Genomic DNA, 19,382 nt, shown 5'->3' on the forward strand with positions numbered 1-19,382 from the left:
TTTCAGATGTATGATATGGTGATTTGACATCTCTATAACTTACAATGTGATCACCCTACTAATTCTAGTAATCATCTATTACCATGGAAACTTATCACGATATTATTAACTATATACCCCTTCACCTTTCACGCATTCCCCCACACCCTCCCCTCCGGCAACCATTTCTTTGGTCTCTGTCTCTATGAGTCTGTTTTGTTTTGCTTTTTCTTTTCCTTTTTTTTTTAGATTCTACAGATAAGTGAAACAATACCATATTTGTCTTTCTCTGCCCGACTTATTTCACTTAGGGTAATACCCTCTAGGTCCATCTATGTTGTTACAGTCAGGGGTTTTAGAAAAGGAAGTTTGTGTGTTAAAAGAGAAGTTCCTATCAAAATGCATCCTATGGAAAGTCACACATAGAAGAATCACATGCAGATAAAAACAAGCAAGGGCAAGATTTAACTAACTGGCTGGTACCAAAAAACCTTGGACCTCATATGCTAAAGGCAAACTTAAAACCAAGAATCCTTGATTTCAGCACTACTCTTTTAAACACTCGCTCACACAGCGTGACATATTTCAAAAGCGACCCGAAAATATCTTGTGAAAGTGTTAATATAGGTGGAGGCTTGGAAGAAATTTAAGACATTTGGGTGAAAGCAACTGCATTACCTTTATTTTTCATAAAATTCCATACTCATTTCAGTTCGTTTTTGCTATATATAATTTAAAGTCCCCTAAAACATCCTCTTTTTCTAAAAGTGAGGTAATCTTTTTTTTCTTTTTCAAATGGCTTAAAACAGTGGTCCTCAAATTCTACCACTCATCGCAATCACCAGGAGGGCTTGTTAAATCCCCACAGTTTGAGCAACAGGCCTGAAGTGGACCCGAGAATGTGCACTTCTGCCAAGTTTCAGGGTGATGCTGACGTTGCTGATTCAGCGACCATGCTTTGAGAACCAGTGGCTTAGAAGATGCAATTTTATCCAAGTCCACTTAATTTTTCTGGTTTCAGTATCATGCCCAAATCCCAAAGAACAAAAAGACAATATAATATTGTGTGCATATATATATATCAAAGGTCTATATAAATTTTATTTTGGCAGCTAAAACTAAATACATATTTGTTCTCACCTTGCAGAAACTTTTATGGGTCTCCAGAGAGGCTGATATCCCAAGAGGTGACTTCGTGGTTGGCTCAAAGTAAAGGATGGCACTTTTTTTTTTCTTACCCCTTCCTCTATAGTGGGGCCTCTTATGTTACTACGGATTCTATATTAAGGGCCATCATTTGATCCTATGATCCTATGCCTGAACCCATGTTACATTCTTCTGGGCTTTTAGTAGGTTTAACTGTTTACTGGAACACCCGATGGAAAGAATGGGAGAACGTACCTGCGGATCAACCGGTCTTAGCATAGGGGGGGTCCGAGCAGGCTGAACACCACTGATACTGAAGGACTCCGACCTTGGTGGCAGGCTGGGGTCAGACACCCTGTTGGCAACTTTGTGCGGCATGGCAGGTGAGCTCTGCCGGTTGAGCCTTGACCGTTCTTCTACCTAGAAACAAAAACAGTAACAACAAAAAGAGAGCGTCAATGGCCAGAAGGGTAGAAGCTGATTTACTTCCTAGTAAGCGTTTTACGTAGTCACCTGCACAGCCATTTTTCTGTCCCTTGGATCAATTCAATTTGTTTTAAGGAGTCCGAACTCCGTGTCTGCTCTGCATCAGGAATTTGTGAGAAAGCTCTTTTCTGTCAGAGTAAACACTAACATGAAAACACACAGAATACTTAAGCTATCATCCTTTCCTTACCCATTATCTTGTGCTATTTTAGTTAGCTGGGAATTTGAGACCTGCTTGAGTTCATCTTGCATTGATTGGGGTATTATCTTGCTGATTGGTCACAAAGCCATGGGGTCAGTGAGGGAGGCAAAGCGAACTACGGCAGGCATTGAGATTGCTTGGAGAAAACAGAAAATAGCTCTGAGTTGACTCATGGGACAGGGAGGGGAAGCATATGGGAGGGCTGATAAGAGGATCAAGCTGAGCATGCTAACCCCCCATTTCTTCACATGCCCTCTTGATAGGCAAGTGGGAGTTCTAGGTGGCTTGCTTAATGAGCATGGCCCATCTCAAAGAGATTCCTTTATCATTTTCTTTCTCTCTCTTGAAGGGCCTTTTCTTTTCAGTTGTCTCTCCCTGCTCCCTAAAATACATTAGCCCTCCCCATTCTTTCCATTTCCAGCTTGGACTCCACTGCCTTACTCTCCCCTTCCTCCTCCCTGTTTCTCCATACATGGTATTCATTCCTGCTTCTCCTCCTCTGCTCCTCCTTCTCTCTGGCTGTGTCCTTGTCATTCCTTTCTTGCAGAGTGTCTCAGCCCAAAGCAGATAACTGATTGCAAGTGTTGCAAAGAAAAGGCTCACAGTACCAGGAATGGCCTTTAAACAGGTAAAAGTTACCTCTAAGTATTTATTTGCAGCAGATAAGACTGTTTCAGAGGACAATTTTAAAGGAAAACTTAGATAAACAAGATGTACACTGTAAGACATGATTTAAGATCTTCAACAATGTCAAGAGGTCTAGGACTTTTCATCCAGATCCATCTCGTCCTCTTTTTTTTCCTTTAGGGTTAATTCGACAGCAGTACTTTTCAAACCCACCAGGGCAATGTACTCCACCCTAGTGAGCGTTAACTCTTAACTCTCTTCTGTTGACTCACTGTCTGAGAATGACAAAGGCCTGTCATGGAACCCACATGAAGGTCCTCAAGATATATTTGTATGGAGCTGCTAAGAATCTTTATTTATTTTATTGCCTGATTTGAAATTTAAAAAAAGTTATTCTTTCTCATCCTCCCTACCCCACTTTGAATCTTTCCAGAGGCAGACTCAGTCTCATATACAGTGTAAGTCTGTTTTCTAAACTTTCATATTGCAAATATATTAACATGAGAAGAAATGCTATAGAATAGAAAACTGTCCTCCCGATTCTCCTTGGGGGTAATTTGAACATCTCTTCTCCTTCCGATTATTTTGGTAATGGGCAATTACCATGGCTGTACAGGTAACTGGCATCCAGTTGACTTTGGTTTTGAAATTCCAGGTCCCAGAAGCTTACCACATACCAAATATGATTAGCTGCCAAAAAGCCAGGAATATAAACCAGAAAATATATACTTTGTGTATGTGTGTGTGTAAAATATTACAATAGCAATAAATACTTGGCTATTGCACTGAGCAAAAGCAAAGAACAAAGCCAGCTTTGAGGTAAGACCACCAAAAAGAAAAAGTCTGCAAAGACAGCAATAGGTAAACTGAGACCAAGGCATGCAATGTATTGCTTTTGCAAATCCTAGGCTCTTTGAAAAGAAGTTGATTCTTTCCAGACCATTAGAATTAATCAAATATTAGCCATTTTCTCATTTCCAGGGAAGATCATTAATAGATAAATCACATGTCCAAGCACCTGTCACTCTCTGCACTCCCACCATCGAAATCATTCTGAACTCAGGAATTCAAGAAATTCTGATACACTTTCAAATAACTATCTGACTAGCCAGACTATAGCCACTTGTTACTTGACATTCAGAACCAAATATATTCAAAGAGTGAAGAATACTCATCATCACTATTTTTTTTTAACTGTATAATACCTTCAGCTTTAAGTACACATTTAGAGACAGCACATTGAAAATAAATCAAAAAGTATGCCCCCAAAGGCTCCATCTTGAGCAAATAAACCATTTTTGAGATAATTCTTTTGGCAATTGCCAGCAACAAGGCTCCAGGAAACAAAACATCTTTGGCTCTAATAGGACTATAGGCCACCCAGGCCCTAAAGCGGTCATTAGAAATTAATAGGGCTGAATGAGGAATGCCGATTTTCATGGTTAATGGGTTTGATTAGACTATAGATATTAGTAATGTGCTTGTAGTAAAAATTCCTATGTTTTGTATGAATTAGTTTACTTACTAAATCTTACTATTAGCGTGTTTCAGTCTGTACCATTCTAAAATGTATAGTATCATCTATTGTTACACTTTGCAAATTATTCCAGAATGGGTCAAGTGTGGTGAAATTTTCTGAATTGAAGTTTGTTCCAAGAAAGTTGAAAATTTATGAGAATGATGTAACTAGAAGGCATCTGGTTACATACTTTGTCTCGAGAAAACTTTGATCTAAAATATTAGGACGATAATGCTGCCCACTGCTTTTGTACCACAGAAATAGCATGAGTATTAGAGGAAAGTTATGAAATCAAACATCCTAATAACAGTTTCAGATGGACAGAGGAGAAGCTGAGTAAGAAGCAGGCAGGCCCTTGTGATTATTCTGATAATGGGCAAAGACCTGTCTCCTGATTCATCATATCTATGTCTACTAACTGAACAGGACATAGATATGAGCGAGACGAAAGAAGAAAGTGTCTCCCACCCACTCCAAGAATAAGGATATATGTGACTGCAGCACGATAAAGATGTTTCAATCTGCCTAGCACAATACTCAAAAAAAAAAAAAAAAATCTATTAGCTGAGCCTCTGCTACAACTTCCTGTTGCCAAGAAAATGTAAAATACCAGAAGTACCACCAACAAAGAGAGTTCTTACAGCATCAGACAGAGTGCCAAGGTGCCAGACCATAATGACAAAAAATACCTGTTACAAAGGTTTCATAGTTGAAGGTATTACCAACAAATATGGAGAACAACATTAGGAGAGACCCATCGATTGTACTATAGAAACAATACTTTTCTTACTAAAAGGATTATTTTAACATTAAAACTAAAATAACTTTGGAGAGATTTGGGTCACCTCTGCAGAACTGTTATACCATTCATTACAGCATTATAGGGAGAAAGAAATAATAACTGTGGTCTCAGAAATAAAATTCTGCTCCAGGCAGGACTATGCTTTCCATTGGGTACTATAAGAGTGATATCTGAGGCCTCTGAGATGTAGAAAAGCTACACAAATACAGAAGGCCTGAAAATAAATTTGTTGATTACACAATTGCAAAAAAATTTTCAATTTTTTTTGAAATTGAAAAAATAAAAACATATTTAAATGCATAAAGGAAACATTATATCAATGTCAATTATTAAATTGCTTTGTACATTTGAAAACAATTTACAGCGTACAATGTCTCGCTTAGCAATAATGAATATTTGCTGAGAGAATTTTAAAACAAAATTATAGAAGTAATTTAAAAAATGTCGACAGCAAAAACATATTTATTATGTCATCCAGATGCATTTTAATATGTTTTATATGATGTAGGGCCCGTGGTGGTCTATGAAGTTCTTAGAAGGCCTTACTTAAGAGCTCATATGTGGTGAATTGAACACAATCTTATGGGAATTCCTTTTTATTCTAACTGAAAAAAACCAGTTTGAATTTTTGGGCAATGCTGGAGAACGAGACAGAAATCAACAAATAACTTTTAAGTGTTCATCTGATACTTTGACCCTGCGCTCATGGCTCACGCAAAGAGTTGAGTTGTTGGCAAAACCACATGGGCAGATGGTTATCAAGCAAGCTGGGGATATCTCTTCAGAGAGGCTCTTCCATGACAGGGAAGACTCTCATTCATATGGAATGGTTAAAATGCAGTCTTGTCTGAAGATAAGGGCCTGAACTATTTTTCGAAGATCTAATCCTAGCCAATGGTTTCAGAGAAAAATATATATTCTCATATGAATGAAGCATAAAACTTAAAAGTAATAAGGCAGCTCTTTAGTACGCTGAGATAGGAAATGAAGAAGTGTGCATTTATCACTGTTGAGAGGTGGGTACAGGAGATGGGAAATGCATGAGAACTGCCCACGTGAAATCCAAACCAGAAACAAGAGGGGCAAAACACGTATTCCTTATGGGCAACAATGGCCTTGGGAACAAAATATAAACATGTCGAAGACTATATTTCATTTGCATTTGTAAAGTGCCTACAGTTTCAATGGCACTCACATACATGATTGCCCAGGATCCTCCCAACTGCAAGGCAGGATGTATAGATGGGGAAGGCGCACCTCAGGAAGACTACAAAACTTGTCCTTGGTCACACAGCAAGGAAGTGGAAGAACTTGAACTCAAACAAACTCCTACTTCTATCTTCCAGGTCTCTCTCAAGCTAAATCTTAAGAGAGATAAGCAGAGACTGAGGAAAGATGGGAATAGAACTGTAAATTCTCCAAATGGTAATTTAAGAACCTTATATATAAAATAACTCATATGAAGAAAATGACGCATCGGTATAGAGCAGAGAAAACCAAGTGGAGATGAAGTTCTTATGTATAGGGATTTGAAAGTCCAATGAGCTAATGGGACATAAAGAAATATCCTGGCCCATTATGTGCTGAATAAAACCATGGCCAGATGACTGGCATGCATTATAGAGAAAGAATATGACAGAGTGTTAAAAAAAAAAAATTAAATACAATCCCATGCAATACTCATGATGACAGAGCATTCTGTCACTGTGTTGGTGCAAAAAAAAAAAAAAAAGTATGGGTGTGGGGTAGGAAGGCACACACAGTTACTGCCAGGCCCAGGCAATCACATACCATTTTAAGGAAAGGAATCTGTTCCATTATATGAAAAAGAATTATAAAAAAAAGGAATCTTCATCATTCGAAAAATGACAGTGAGAAAAAAAAGACCTTCTAATTTTGCTGATGTTTAACAGAATCATACTGATGTTTTCACAGAACAAATCTGACTTCTATTCTAATCCAGAAATGGCAGAGAATTTGAAAGGGGTGAGAATACTCCCTGCCCCTCCTTTTAATAGGGTCATTAATGTTCCTTTCTGGCCGAAATCTGAGTATCAAAGTCAATGTGACATTCAAGACAGATAGAATACTCAGTACAAGGAGAGAGGTAAGAGCTCAACAAGTTTTGTAAATGATCCAGTTTTTCATTTGTTCTTACTGCATCCAACAAACTAAGGAGAAAGATAATGAAAAATGCAATGATGACATACGTTTTGCAAAAAGAAGCAACAAAAACAGGAAAAGAAGCATTATAGCAACATTACGTTACCAATGAGAAAAATGTCAATTTGGAATAAGGAAGAGAAGTTAGAGGATGGAAAAGTAATCAAAGAAGGAAAAACAATCTTGCTGAGAAAGTACAGAGTTAGAAAACAAACACTGGAACAGATCACAGAGGAGGCTGTGGTGGGTGAAGACGACTGGATGGCGTCTCCAACGGCACAGAGAGCAAAAAGCCCAGACCCTGCATCACAGGAGACTGAGGCATGGGAACAGCTGCCCACTCTTTCCTGGTGAGGTTATTTTCAAATTTATATCCTGCCAGAGGATGCATTTGAAAAAGAAAACAGTACCTTCAATTCTACCTCCAAAAAATAATTTAACCCAGTTTTTGTTTTTTTGTTTTTTTTTTAATCAGTTGATACTTAAGATACTGAAGAGCTAGAAATTCTGTTCATAGCTAAAGTCTTGAAATGTATGTTACTGTTTGGCTCCTTTGAGCCCCACTAACTCACTACTGTAAGAAAAGAGATCTATCAATAATACTCTAAAAGAAAAGTTCATACATTGCTGATGAAAAACATTAACAACTTAAAAAAATGATGAATCAAACCAAGGCAGACAATTATTTGTTTTCATTTGTATACCAGTTGCTCTAATCTCCAATTTAGCACTTGCCACTCATTTTATCATCTAAATGTTTCATCTAAATATAAATTAACTGTTTCTTCTAAAATACGAACACCCACTCTAAGACATGGGAACCATTTCGTGAATAGATTGATGGTTAGCTGGAAGCTGAATCATGTTAACTACACGCAGGAGGACAGGACTAAATACGAAATCTCAAAAGAATGTTCCCACATGTCTAGAAGTGAATGAAACCCCAAGGAAAAGCACTAACTGCTAGGGAAGTCAGGGACCTTAGAAGATGTCACCCACCAGAGGTAACCCAGAATTATGATGACCAGAGAACCTCACGTCGGGAGTGTTTGATGACACAGCCATGCTCTTAGCATACCCAGCTGTTACATTTCTTTTACTGCTAGAAGCCTGGCCAAAAACCACAGGGGAATTATGAGTTCTAGAAAACTTCCTTGTTGACATCTGCTAAGATTTGCCCCCAGGAATGCCACAGCTTGTGAATGCTCGGAAACCGTGAACTAATCCTGAAGAGAGGGGACAGGCTAGGACATTTAATGATGAGGGCAAATAGTAACTAGAAAACAATGAAGTCAAAGCGGTTAAGTTCAAATCAGAATATGCTGGGTCGAGGTGGAAAGAACAAGTGAACACCGCTTCAGACTTTTTCCTCTTTTCTGGTATATTTGAGCATGAGGAAACTGTACAGTGTAAAGAAGGAATTCAAGGAATTCTGGGATGCTTTGCAAGGAATCACGGTCTTCTCCAATAAGATCTGCAGGTATGCCTGTCCTAAATTTAGGCTTGGGGCTGGGAACACTGAAGGCCAGGAGGTCATGAGTCAAGGAGAGGTCATTTAGCAATGTAGTACTTCTTAGAGGAGTGGAGGTACTTGTTAAGATGCACGAATTCATGCCCCTTCTGCCCTGAGGTCCACACGAGTCTCTAAGGCTCTCTTTAACTGCAGTAATGGACCAGTAGGGATTTATCATTTTAAAGATGTTGGAAGAGGACACACAAATGACCTTAGATCCTAACTCTGAAGTTGTACTACATCCTTGTGAGCGAGATCACTTTTGAGAACTCTCTATGGTCCTTGAGGCTTCCCAAGGCTTCAATTGTTCTTCAGGACCAAGTCTAACAGGACTAGTTGGTCCATCTTTCTTCCATGAGGGATGCTCAAACAATAGTCTTGATTTGGAATCACTAATTTCTGCTGGTGTTACTGGCATTAGCTTAATAGACACTAGTTTTTCAGCCTTCTGAACATCTGCCATAATCAGGACCCGTGAGTCTGGCTTAGCTGAGGGTTTCAACTTGTCATGGCTAGAAAATGGTTTAGCAGTAGAAGGTGGTATATCTCTGTCAGCCAGGACATATGTCAACTTCTGCTTAACAGCATAGTGATTCTGCTTAGCTGGAAGAACTAAAGTGGGTTATTAAGGGGGTCGGTGCTGCACCTGGGAGTAGGATCATAAAGTTGAACTATTGATCTAGGAGAAAGAGGCAGCTGTTACAGACATCGGAGTGCGGCTACACTTGCTTGCTCACTTACCTCCTTGGCCCATGCTGGTTTCTCGCTGGGACTCATTCCTTCCTTGTAATGGTACAGTGGCTTCTTCTCCACAGGCCTCTGCTCCTGCCGCTGATGCTGAAGGGAAACCAAGTAGTCTCTCTCTTGCTTTAGCTGTCTCTGCAGTCTTTCTGCTTGTCTCTGCTCTTCCAATTGTTTGCGCTTATATTCCTGTCCAGATCAGGAAAGAGCAGCAAAGAAAGGCCACATCACCATACAGAAATCATTCAGTACCAGCTAAGCATGCAATGGACTCAAAAGTGATGCTAAATAACAAAGGACCTCAATACTAACAGAGAACCACAGGAAGATCTCCAGATGTGCCACAGAGATAAGCTACAGCCTTGGGTTAACATCTACACAGAATGTGGCATTTAATGAAAACACTATTGCTTTAATGGCAATCCCTACTGAACACCACCCGTTACAAAGTAACTTATCCCAGATGAATTACGACCAGGAAAGTGGCAATAATGAGGACACATGGATGGTCGGTACACAACTCCTTATAAGGAGCCATCCACTTCCTGATTTAGTAATTAAACCATTCAAATGTCTACAATTAAGAACAAAACTAAATGTGTAGCTAAAGATATTGCCTTAATCATTTTTGTTTGACAGAATTTGGATCTACAAAAGCCATTATTAAGATTATGTGTAGGCTAAAAATCATCATAGTGCCACTGAATAAAAAGTTCAATTAAAAAGCAACATACACCAAGAAGCTCATTTGGAGAGCAATGAAATAATAATAATAAAAAGTACTTCTAGTGGAAGCTGCATGAGCAAGGAACACAAAATGTTTCAGCCGTAAGGGTAAAATTAATATTCTGCAAATGAAATATCACTGCAGAGCTGAGTGAGTGCTTATGGAAGAGGTGTATTTTGCTGTGACTGCATTCCAGCATATTACAAATGACCTTAAAAATTACTCTGCAATAAACACAGTGGGTCTCAAAAACAGTATGAACTTATAATAAGGCTGGATTCATGTTAAAGTTTTATAGATAGATGGAGTTAATAAAGAGTGCATAACAAGTATATTAAATGTATTAAGGCTCGGCAAACTGGGTCAGGAAATGTATGAAGTCTCTATAAGATTTTTGAGGTCAATGAGGCTTGAAGGATCCCTTCTTCTGGACTGGCACCTTAGGAGGACAAACACACACATGTATGTGTGTAAACACACACACACACACACATACACACACACATACACACGATGAACACAGAGCAGGTCAGCTGGTTCTTGGCTTTCCCATTACCAGAAGTAGAGCTTGTTCATGCAGTAGCTGCTGCTGCAAGATCTCTAACTGTCTCTGCTCCTCCTCTAACTGTCGCCTGATGTACTCCTGGAGAGGTAGGCAGCAGAGAATTCAGAGGAACACAAAGAGAGGAAGAGAGAGAAAAAGAACTGGTAATTTCAAAGGTGACAAGAGCTGCCAAGTAAAGTGTGGAAGGAAAGAAGGAAAATAAAAAATACCCAGACACCTCCTCACAAAATGAGAAAAGTATGCACACCAAAGCAAAAGCATTTCAATGCAGTCAAAAGCACAAGCCCGCTATCTGCAACAGCTTACTGAGATGGCTCAGTGCTTTGCTGTGACCATTTGTTTTTAATAAACCCAGCTACATTTTAAAGCTTTTCATTACAGTTTCACTCTTTATGGGCTACCCGGAATTAACAATGCTATGAAGTAAGGAGGCTCCTGTGCAAGCAGCAGGGATAAAATAATTGTTGAATGCCACTGTGCACTTCGTAATGGAACCACCCTGCAGAGTTTCACTGTGCTTTCAAAATGTGATTCTAACAAAGAGAGAGGGGTCCTGCATCAACCGCTCAAAGTAATGGAGACCAGAGATTGCCCGAGTAGAAAAGTTCTTGTGAATGGCTTGTTTATCATGCTTCAGTGCTACCCTCAAAGTAGATACCCAGGGTTGGGAGAATCCAAAGATCAAGGTGTGTCAGGGGACTCTGGCCTGGGTAGGAAGCAAGGTTGAATGAGTGGGCCTTGCCAAGGCTGTGCATTTGACTTCTTGAATGGGTGGGAATAGTTGCTCGAGAAAGAATAAAAACCTGCTTAAACTGAGCAGTCCTGAGAGAAGATGACCCACAGCCTGGAGACAGCTGGTGCTGGAGCTCTCCCTGGGGCATCAGTGGGGCTTCCCGGTCCCAGCGGTACCTGTTCGTGCTCCGCTCGCCGCCTCTCCTCCTCCCTGCGCATCTGCTCCTCATAGTGCCGGCGTTGCTCCCGCTCCTGCTGCTTTCGCAGCTCTTTCTCCCGCCTTTGTTGCTGTGGGGCAAGAAACAGACAACCCTGAAGGAACTGGGCACAATGGGGGGGCGGGGTCAGGAAACCAGCAGGGAAAGCTGCAGAACTTCGGATGTGAGGTGAGCTCTTAATGAGAGATGTCGACATGCCTGAAGGCTCTCTCTCCCCTGTGCAATTGGGGCACACATTGGCAAGGATACGGGGACAGCAGTTCAGTGTCAGGCAGAACACGCTGCTATTTGCCGTGCAGGTAGACTGTCCAGGTCTCCTGAGAAATTCCCATTAAGTGCTGTCTCTCAATTGGCTGATGGAGGCTTTCAAATCAGGGGTAGGAAACTCCAGTGTATAGTAAGTTACTTATTATATCTCATCGAACTGTTTATGAGATTCTAGAGGTTTTAAAGCACATTCACAATGCTCATATCATTCATTCTTTCAACACCACATAGGGCAAACACTTTAGATAAAGAAAGCAAAAACCAGAGAAAGAAAGTGACACATTCAAGGCCATACAGTAATTAATGGTTGAGGGTACAACAGAATTTACTGATCCCCATCCAGTCAACTACCCTTTCTGATACACCATGCTGCCTTTTTGTTTTCTGAAGCAGTCAATTTTTTAAGTGTCAATTTTGACTTCTTGCTCAAGTAAGACCCTTAAGCTCAGGAACCATCATCATCTCATGCAATTATTACCACGCCTCTGACAGTGGACCATGTGGTAAGCACCTTTCATGCTTTATCTTATTTAATCTTCACAAGAATCTTGTGACGTAGATATTATTATTATTACCCCCTATTTTATATGAGAACACTGAGGCCCAGAGCGATTAATTGTTCAAGGTCATGCCCGCATTCAAGGTCATGCCCAGTAAGTGGTTGAGCTTGATTGCAAAGCCACATCAGGTGACTCTAATCTGAGTGAAATCACTATGGAAGATGAAGAGGCAACAGGAGGGATAAAAAGATCAACAAACTAATCCAGCTCTTCATTATACTCTCGGGAAAGGAGAACATCTTAGGAGTAGTCACAGGAGCCAGTGTTTCTCGAGCAGGGATAGTACTGGAGCATTTGGAATGTGTGGCAGAATGTGGGAGGTTTTCTGGTTCTCTCAATGACTGAGGAACATGTCTGTCATTACAAAGTATTTTCGCATGCCACTTGCCATTAGCAGCCCTTTTGAGAAATGCTGCAGGCCCTTCCCTTTGCGTCAGAGCCCAGGACTGGCATTAGAATTTTTTCTTCCTCAAATACAAGGTTTGGAGGAGACATCTCAGGGGGTCTAGTCCCTTGTAACTTTCTCGACAACACTTCACTGCTTGGCTCAGGAAACATTAGTTACTCAAAATAGAATGGATTGTAACTGGATCCCACTGGCAAGCTAGCTCTGCACAACCAGAGGAACGGCTTTCTAGTACAAAAGCTGTCACAGCCCCAGCTAAACCAACCACAGATAAGCCAAACTCCAAAGAAACCCATGATGAGGCAGCATTCCTGAGGTGCCTCCCGCCTGCAACCCTCCAGGCTTCCATCTTCCCGTAACCTCTGAGGTTTGGGAGATAAGCTGCATCTTTTGAGGCTCAACATTTATTTGTCCATCTTAGATTGTAGGCGATGGGGAGCCACTGGAGAACTGTATACAGTCAAATGCCCTGATCAGATAGCATTTTCAAGAGGCCTCTGTCAGCCATAGGAGGAAGCAAGACTAGAAGCTGGAACGTAGCGCGAGGTCATTTTATGGATCAAGGCAGAAAATGATAGGGCATCTATGAGTGAAACAAAGGCAGTGGAGGAGTCCATGTTCATAATTGTCTTTGAGCATGGAGACGCAGCCAAAAGGAAAAGAAGACTAAAACCTATCCAGATTTCCAGTTACTCTAACAGGACTGGAGTGGGTGCCGACTTTGAAGGAAAAATCAGAATTAGGCCAAAATAAAATAGGCAGTTTGCTGTCTATGGGGTGTGTGAGGGTGAGTGATATTTTGGCCGAAGAGTATGGCAGATGGTGCGATAGAGGAGGCAAAGCAGGTGTAGGGACGGGAACGAGGGGTACGCTGGGGGGTAGGGATGAGTCAAGTTCCAGACATGCGATTATTTGTTTTATAGAAAAAAATAATACAGGAAGATATGAGTAGGAAACATCATCACGGGAACCAAGTGAATAATTTGGATTACAGACTCAAAACAGAGATATTTCCAACACCCAACCAAAGCGAATCAATGCCAGCACAGAGAATAAAATAATTATGTGTACAGATCTGGCTCCTGGCAGGAAATAGCCCTACTTTAGCTAACATTTCAAGTTTTTTACTCCCACCATTGGTCTCTTTCTTGAGGCAAAAAAAAAAAAAAAGCCTTTGGAAGACTTAGCTGATTTTTATATGAAGGATTTGTACATTTTCAACCTTGTTGCTAGGAATCAATGCTATTTTATAATTATATGCCACTCAGGTCCCTGTGCAAGGTATACACAGTATTGATTGCAACTCAAGAGGGTCTGGGCTTCCCAAGTACTCTGTAGTTTCTGAGAAAGACACTCAAAAGTGACTAATAATTAATACTGATCTCACTCAGATCAACTGCCGCTAACTCATGGAGGCATCTGCCAGGGCTTTGGCTCCTGTGGCGAGGCTGGAGAAATAAATCACTTCCTCAGTCTTCTGAGGGCACCTTGCCAATTTCCAGCTGCTGTGTCTCAATGTTAAGTGACTTTCCAGGAAAAATGTTTGCTCTGTCTCCTCCTAGGCGTTGGGCTGTCTGAGGGGACATACAAAATATGTCAGAGAAAAACCCAGTCCCGGGCCTCAGGCAGACGCCTTTACAAAGCTCTTACGACTCTTGCTGGAAGCAACTCTGAAGTGACTATGTTGTTCTTGACCCCGGTGGACCCCTAGCCCCTCACCTGGGGCCTGGAAGTTGGCAGGTGCACAGAAGATTTTATTGAACTGAATGGAGTCAAGACTTGGGGCAAAAGAAGACAACATAGTATTCTCTTAAATTTCATGAACGGTTTTTCCCTCCTATCAGTACGTACAGTTTATATCACACTGTACCTCATATTATGGTTATCTGAGTAGGTCTTACCTACGCTGTACTCCAGGTTGAAAGCTATATGTGGGCGGGGTCTCTGTTGCACTCTAGTTTTTATCTCCCACTATATCCAAGTTAGAGCCTGATATCATTGATACTTATTATGCTGAATACTGTAGACAGAGTAGTCGGAAAAGAGGAGAAAGACCTTCAGAGCCTCAGACCACCCCTTCCAGGCCAGAAAATTTTTTCATGCTGAGCATAGACAAAACCTAACAATGTTTTCCTAAACAGAGACCCATCCATGATTGGGACTGGCATGGGATCTATTTGCCATCTTAGAGAAAAGCAGAAAAATAAAATAAGGGAATGAAAGTCTAAGTTGGAAGAAGTGAAAAAGGAGAGAATCAAATAGTATTTCTAAACTTCATTCAAATTATGCATAAAGATGTCAGTGGTTCTGTTGTCAAAAAAGAGTGGCTTAAACCAACTACTCAAAAACTCCTGGCAGATGCCCCGCCTAGACTGAACTGCCTAGAAGTATGTTTTCATCCAAAGCTTCTTGGATGCATCTCCAAAAGTTATATCACTTAAAATCTGACATTCAGTGGATTCTTACAAGATTCCTAGTTTTTGTTTTTGTTTTGTTTTTCTTTTTTCCTGGTTGGGGGATAACTAATAATACCCACTCTGAAAAATTTCCAGGCTAAAATCATTGCCACCTTGCTCTATAGGGTAGGACACTGGGGTCTTCTTGTCCTCTTTGCCTTCTGTTGCTGTACCCCAAAAATAATTTTTTTAAAAACAGTTTGATCCTCTCCATGGGTCTTTCCTCAGGGCACTTCCAAGCAGAGGTGGTACAACTGCACTTTCAAGAACATGAAATGGTTAGTTCATTTTAATGCGGAAAGTAATCCTGTGCCCCACTTGTGGGATCCTCAAAGGTTATAAGATTATCCTAAAGTGACTACGCAGAATTTCAGCTCTTGAAATTCTTGCACGAGAATATCACCTGAACCCTTAAATATTCAATTCTTATTACGGTTATAAGAAATAATCCTCATGAGTGATCATGACAAAGGCTGTGGAGTTGAGCTTTCTTTTGTTTCTTTAAATGTTCTTTTGAGATTAAGTTTAACCAGCAGGGAAGTGTGAACTGGGATGCTCTGGCTCTTGAGGAAGTGATTCTGATGAACTGTTAGGCCATAAATTGCATTTTACAATGTTATCAGAACAGCCGAATGAAACTAATCACTATGTTTATGGTAGGGACCTCACCTCAGACATTAATCATAGTCCTACTCACCAAGGCTAGGCAAGTGGAAAGGTTTTCAATTGTCTCAGAAACAGGTTTACCCTTATCTGATGATCAACATGAATCTGGAATCCTTCGAGTTTGCCTCTCAGAGTCAGACTGGCGGCTGCCTGACGCCTGCACATGGATGCCACGCTGTGTGTGCATCCTGGAAACTGACCCCGCCTTGGCTTCATCTTGTTTTTCTCTTCTACTTTACAGTCCTTTCTACTTTATTTTCTTGTTTATTTTTAGTTGCTCAATTAATCTTTGTAAGCTACCTTAGGGCCTTTTATTGTAATGAAGAAAAGTCATAAAGAAGTGTCTATACAAACAAACAAATGGAAAACAAATCTTGGCCCTCGATATCTATTTAAACCTGGAAAGATTAAAACAAAGATAAACAAGGAATTGTAGACTTGGAATTTGGTTCTTTGTTTATGAAGATGCCACCTCTGTCTATGTCACCTGAGCACGTGGTTAAAGTTGTTTTTATGGCAGTGGGGATCGATCTGCTCCAATCTTGACATGCCCTCTCACTAGAGGTTAAAGTGACCATAACACACACAGAGCTTGCTGGGACCTAAAGGGAAACTTGTATACAGTCTCCTTCCTAATCACAAAGATTGTATGTACCATGGACCAAAATCTACTCTAGAATGTAACATTCTAAAGACATAGAATCTTTTAGAAAAAGATACAGGAATGTAATCACTACGTATGTTTTTTTGTTTGTTTGTTTTGTTTTGTTTTTTACTCTAAACAAGTACTTCGGCATAGATTATTTTAATTAGAGCCTCACGATTGCCCTGTGAGATAGGTGGGGCAAATGTCATTTTTAAATTTCCTTCTTTTATAGACTCTCAGGAAGGTTTACTACCTTGTCAGTGGCCACACAATAAGTTAGGGGGAAATCATGAAATGGATACAAATCATCACATGGGACACTATCTGTGAGTACCAGGTATTTGCTGGGCTAAATGATTTATATGCTTCGGCTCTTAATCTCATAATGTGATCGCAGTTTATTGTTATTATTTTCATTGTATAGAAAAGCAAATTGGGGCTCAGAAAAGTGAAGTAAATTGTTCTGTATCATACAGCTGGAAAATGCAGCGAGCCTGGAACCAAGCTCAAGTCAGTCTGACTCCACGTTCTTCCCATATTACACTCTACCCACCTTCCAGGCCCGAGTACCTGGAGGAGGATTCTGCCAGGCAGAGAAGTAGTGGGAAATACAGTGAGAGTGTGGGGAGGCTCATAAGCAAAAGATACCTCATCTCTCCTGTCACCACCAGCACTTCCTTCAGTATCCTTAAGAAACTTCAGATAAGATATTTGGCTGCTTTTTTCTACTTACCAAATATTCAGGTTGAATTTGAGTCTTGTTCTCATGACCTTTGGTAGATTTGGGGAAAACCAGGTTAGATGCCAGTGTGTAAAGATTTCAGGCCCTGGGTCTATCTTTTACATACATCATGTTTTCCATTATATAGACTCAGAGATAATATCTGTATTGAGAATTAATAACCTGTAGCTCCAATGTGATGTGTCACTGTGGACAGGGGTAGGTAAGAGAGGCAAAGGCCTTGGAGGGAAGAACAGTCGAGCAGAAATAGTACAACTAGATTCTAGTCCTGCTCTACCACCTGCACAGACACTGCAGACCACACAGCCTCAAAAAGTGTTTGTTAACATGAGTGAATGTTGTATGACCTTGAAGAAGTCACCTTAACCCAACTTTCAACGAAGAAGGCAGATTAGGAGATCTCACAGGTTTGTTCACTCTAGAGTCTAAGCAAGGATGTGCTGTATCACAAAGCAAAAACTACTCACAATTCAGAATGGGAAGTGAAATGAAGCAGAATTCTGGTTTGCTCTTAGAGAGCTCCGCTCGCTTTTTATCTGGGTGGCCTCCTGAAAGTGGTGAGAGGGGACCCCATTGACCATGGGGGGCCTGAGTCAGCCTCCAGAGGACAGGAAGAGGCTGGTGCGGGATAGAGGTGGGCTCCCTGGGTAGTACCTCAAACCATCCCCTTGACTCTGGGGCTCTCGGTTCAAAGACACTTGGAATGAAAGGACTGAGTGTAGTCCTTTGAGTCAAGTGCACAGCACACACACCCCTCACTCAAGTAGGACTGTTCTGGATCAGCCTTGTAGAAGTTGTGCTTGTGTCCAGCCGGGCTGAAGCTTCTGGGCATTCCATGTGCCCATTTTAACATCTGCTAAAGTTCAGTTTTGAAAAGACCATTGCAAACCAACAACAACAAGGCAAGGGCATGACTCTTTGTAACTAAAACTGGGATTGTAAACTTTTTTTTTTAATAGGAAAGACACTAGAGTGATGGTGAAGCAGTCTGGCACCTCTCAATTCTATATGAGACAAAGTAATGAGAATTTTAAAAAAAGAATAATAATCATTAATAATGAGAACAAACATGTATGTAGTGCTTTCTCTGATGCCGGCACTGTCCTAAGTACTTTTACCAACTCATTCAATTCTCACCACAACTCATTCAATTCTCACCACAACCCCTTAGGCACAGACTACTGTCAGCATGCCCATTTGACAGATAAGAAAACCGAGGCAGACACAGCCCAATAGCTTGCCCAAGTTCACTCATTGGTAAGTGCAAAGCCAGGACCACACTCTGTGTCTGGTTCTTGCCATGCTGTCTCTATGGACTCGGAAGAAGCTGTTTGAGAAATTTATGTATACCAAGTGAAACATGCTGTCTTATACTTTTTCAAGTGACCATTTTTCCCTCTTTCTGTCTTTACTTTCTTACCTATCTTTTCTTCACTGAAATGGCAATCAGAAAACCATTGAGGAAGTTAAACAGGATAGACAGCCCTCATTCATTTTACACCTACTTTACACTATTAAAGATAGACCATCCAACCTACCCACTCAGAGTTTTCCTGGAAACTAACTGCCTAAATTTTTCCTTTGAGCTCCAAGGTCAACTTTTGAGCAACAGGCAGCCCCATAGCTAAGCACTATCTGAGTACATGTGAGCCAAGCTAGTCTTTATTCATGTAGAAAGTTTTAAACAGACTGAGCTGGGAGGAGTATGAATGAAGAATTCTGGTCCTGCGTCTTCCACGAATGCTACTCAGTGTGATTATTCGTTACTATCTCTGAGCCACAACAGCTTCCCCAAGGACAATGGCTACCTGGATATTCTCGGGTCTCACATAGAGGAGCAAGAGTTGCCCTCCAGCATTTTGGGGGCTTGTGTGGAAGGCATTTTAGTTTTCTTCGGCATAACTTGTATTAATGCAGGTATTCCTAAGAAACTGAATCAATAATAGGATAAGTTGCTCAAAAACAGAACATGCTGCTTCAAGCCTCTTAACGTAAGCAGAGATTATATGTTAAACAGGCTAAATGACTCTGTTTGAGGAATATTGTCAAAGGGATTTACGCTTTGAGAGAAGTGGTTTAGACCATTTTCGAGGTCTTTTATATTCCCCCAACCTCTGCTTCTATAAAACTACTCACTGAAGAAAACAAGAGTGAAATGAAAAAAATTTGATTATTTAAAGGTCAAGTGAAATAGCACTATCTGTGCAACTATTTTGTTG

General features: G+C 40.6%; 1 protein-coding gene across 5 annotated transcripts in view; it reads right to left on the minus strand.

Moving 5' to 3' along the window:
- The window catches only part of TNIK (TRAF2 and NCK interacting kinase), a 366,909-nt gene that overhangs the window by 61,352 nt on the left and 286,175 nt on the right, over window positions 1-19,382 (minus strand). For all 5 annotated transcript variants that reach the window (XM_023524725.1, XM_011380421.2, XM_011380430.2 and 2 more), the window contains 3 exons: window positions 11,380-11,490; window positions 9,179-9,367; window positions 1,381-1,545 (listed from right to left, as the gene is read on the minus strand). In XM_023524725.1, coding sequence (XP_023380493.1) covers window positions 1,381-1,545; window positions 9,179-9,367; window positions 11,380-11,490 — 465 coding nt within the window. The remainder of the gene's footprint in view (window positions 1-1,380; window positions 1,546-9,178; window positions 9,368-11,379; window positions 11,491-19,382) is intronic.

The sequence above is a fragment of the Pteropus vampyrus genome, unplaced genomic scaffold, assembly GCF_000151845.1.
Source record: "Pteropus vampyrus isolate Shadow unplaced genomic scaffold, Pvam_2.0 Scaffold12, whole genome shotgun sequence".
In the NCBI taxonomy this organism is placed as follows: Eukaryota; Metazoa; Chordata; class Mammalia; order Chiroptera; family Pteropodidae; genus Pteropus; species Pteropus vampyrus.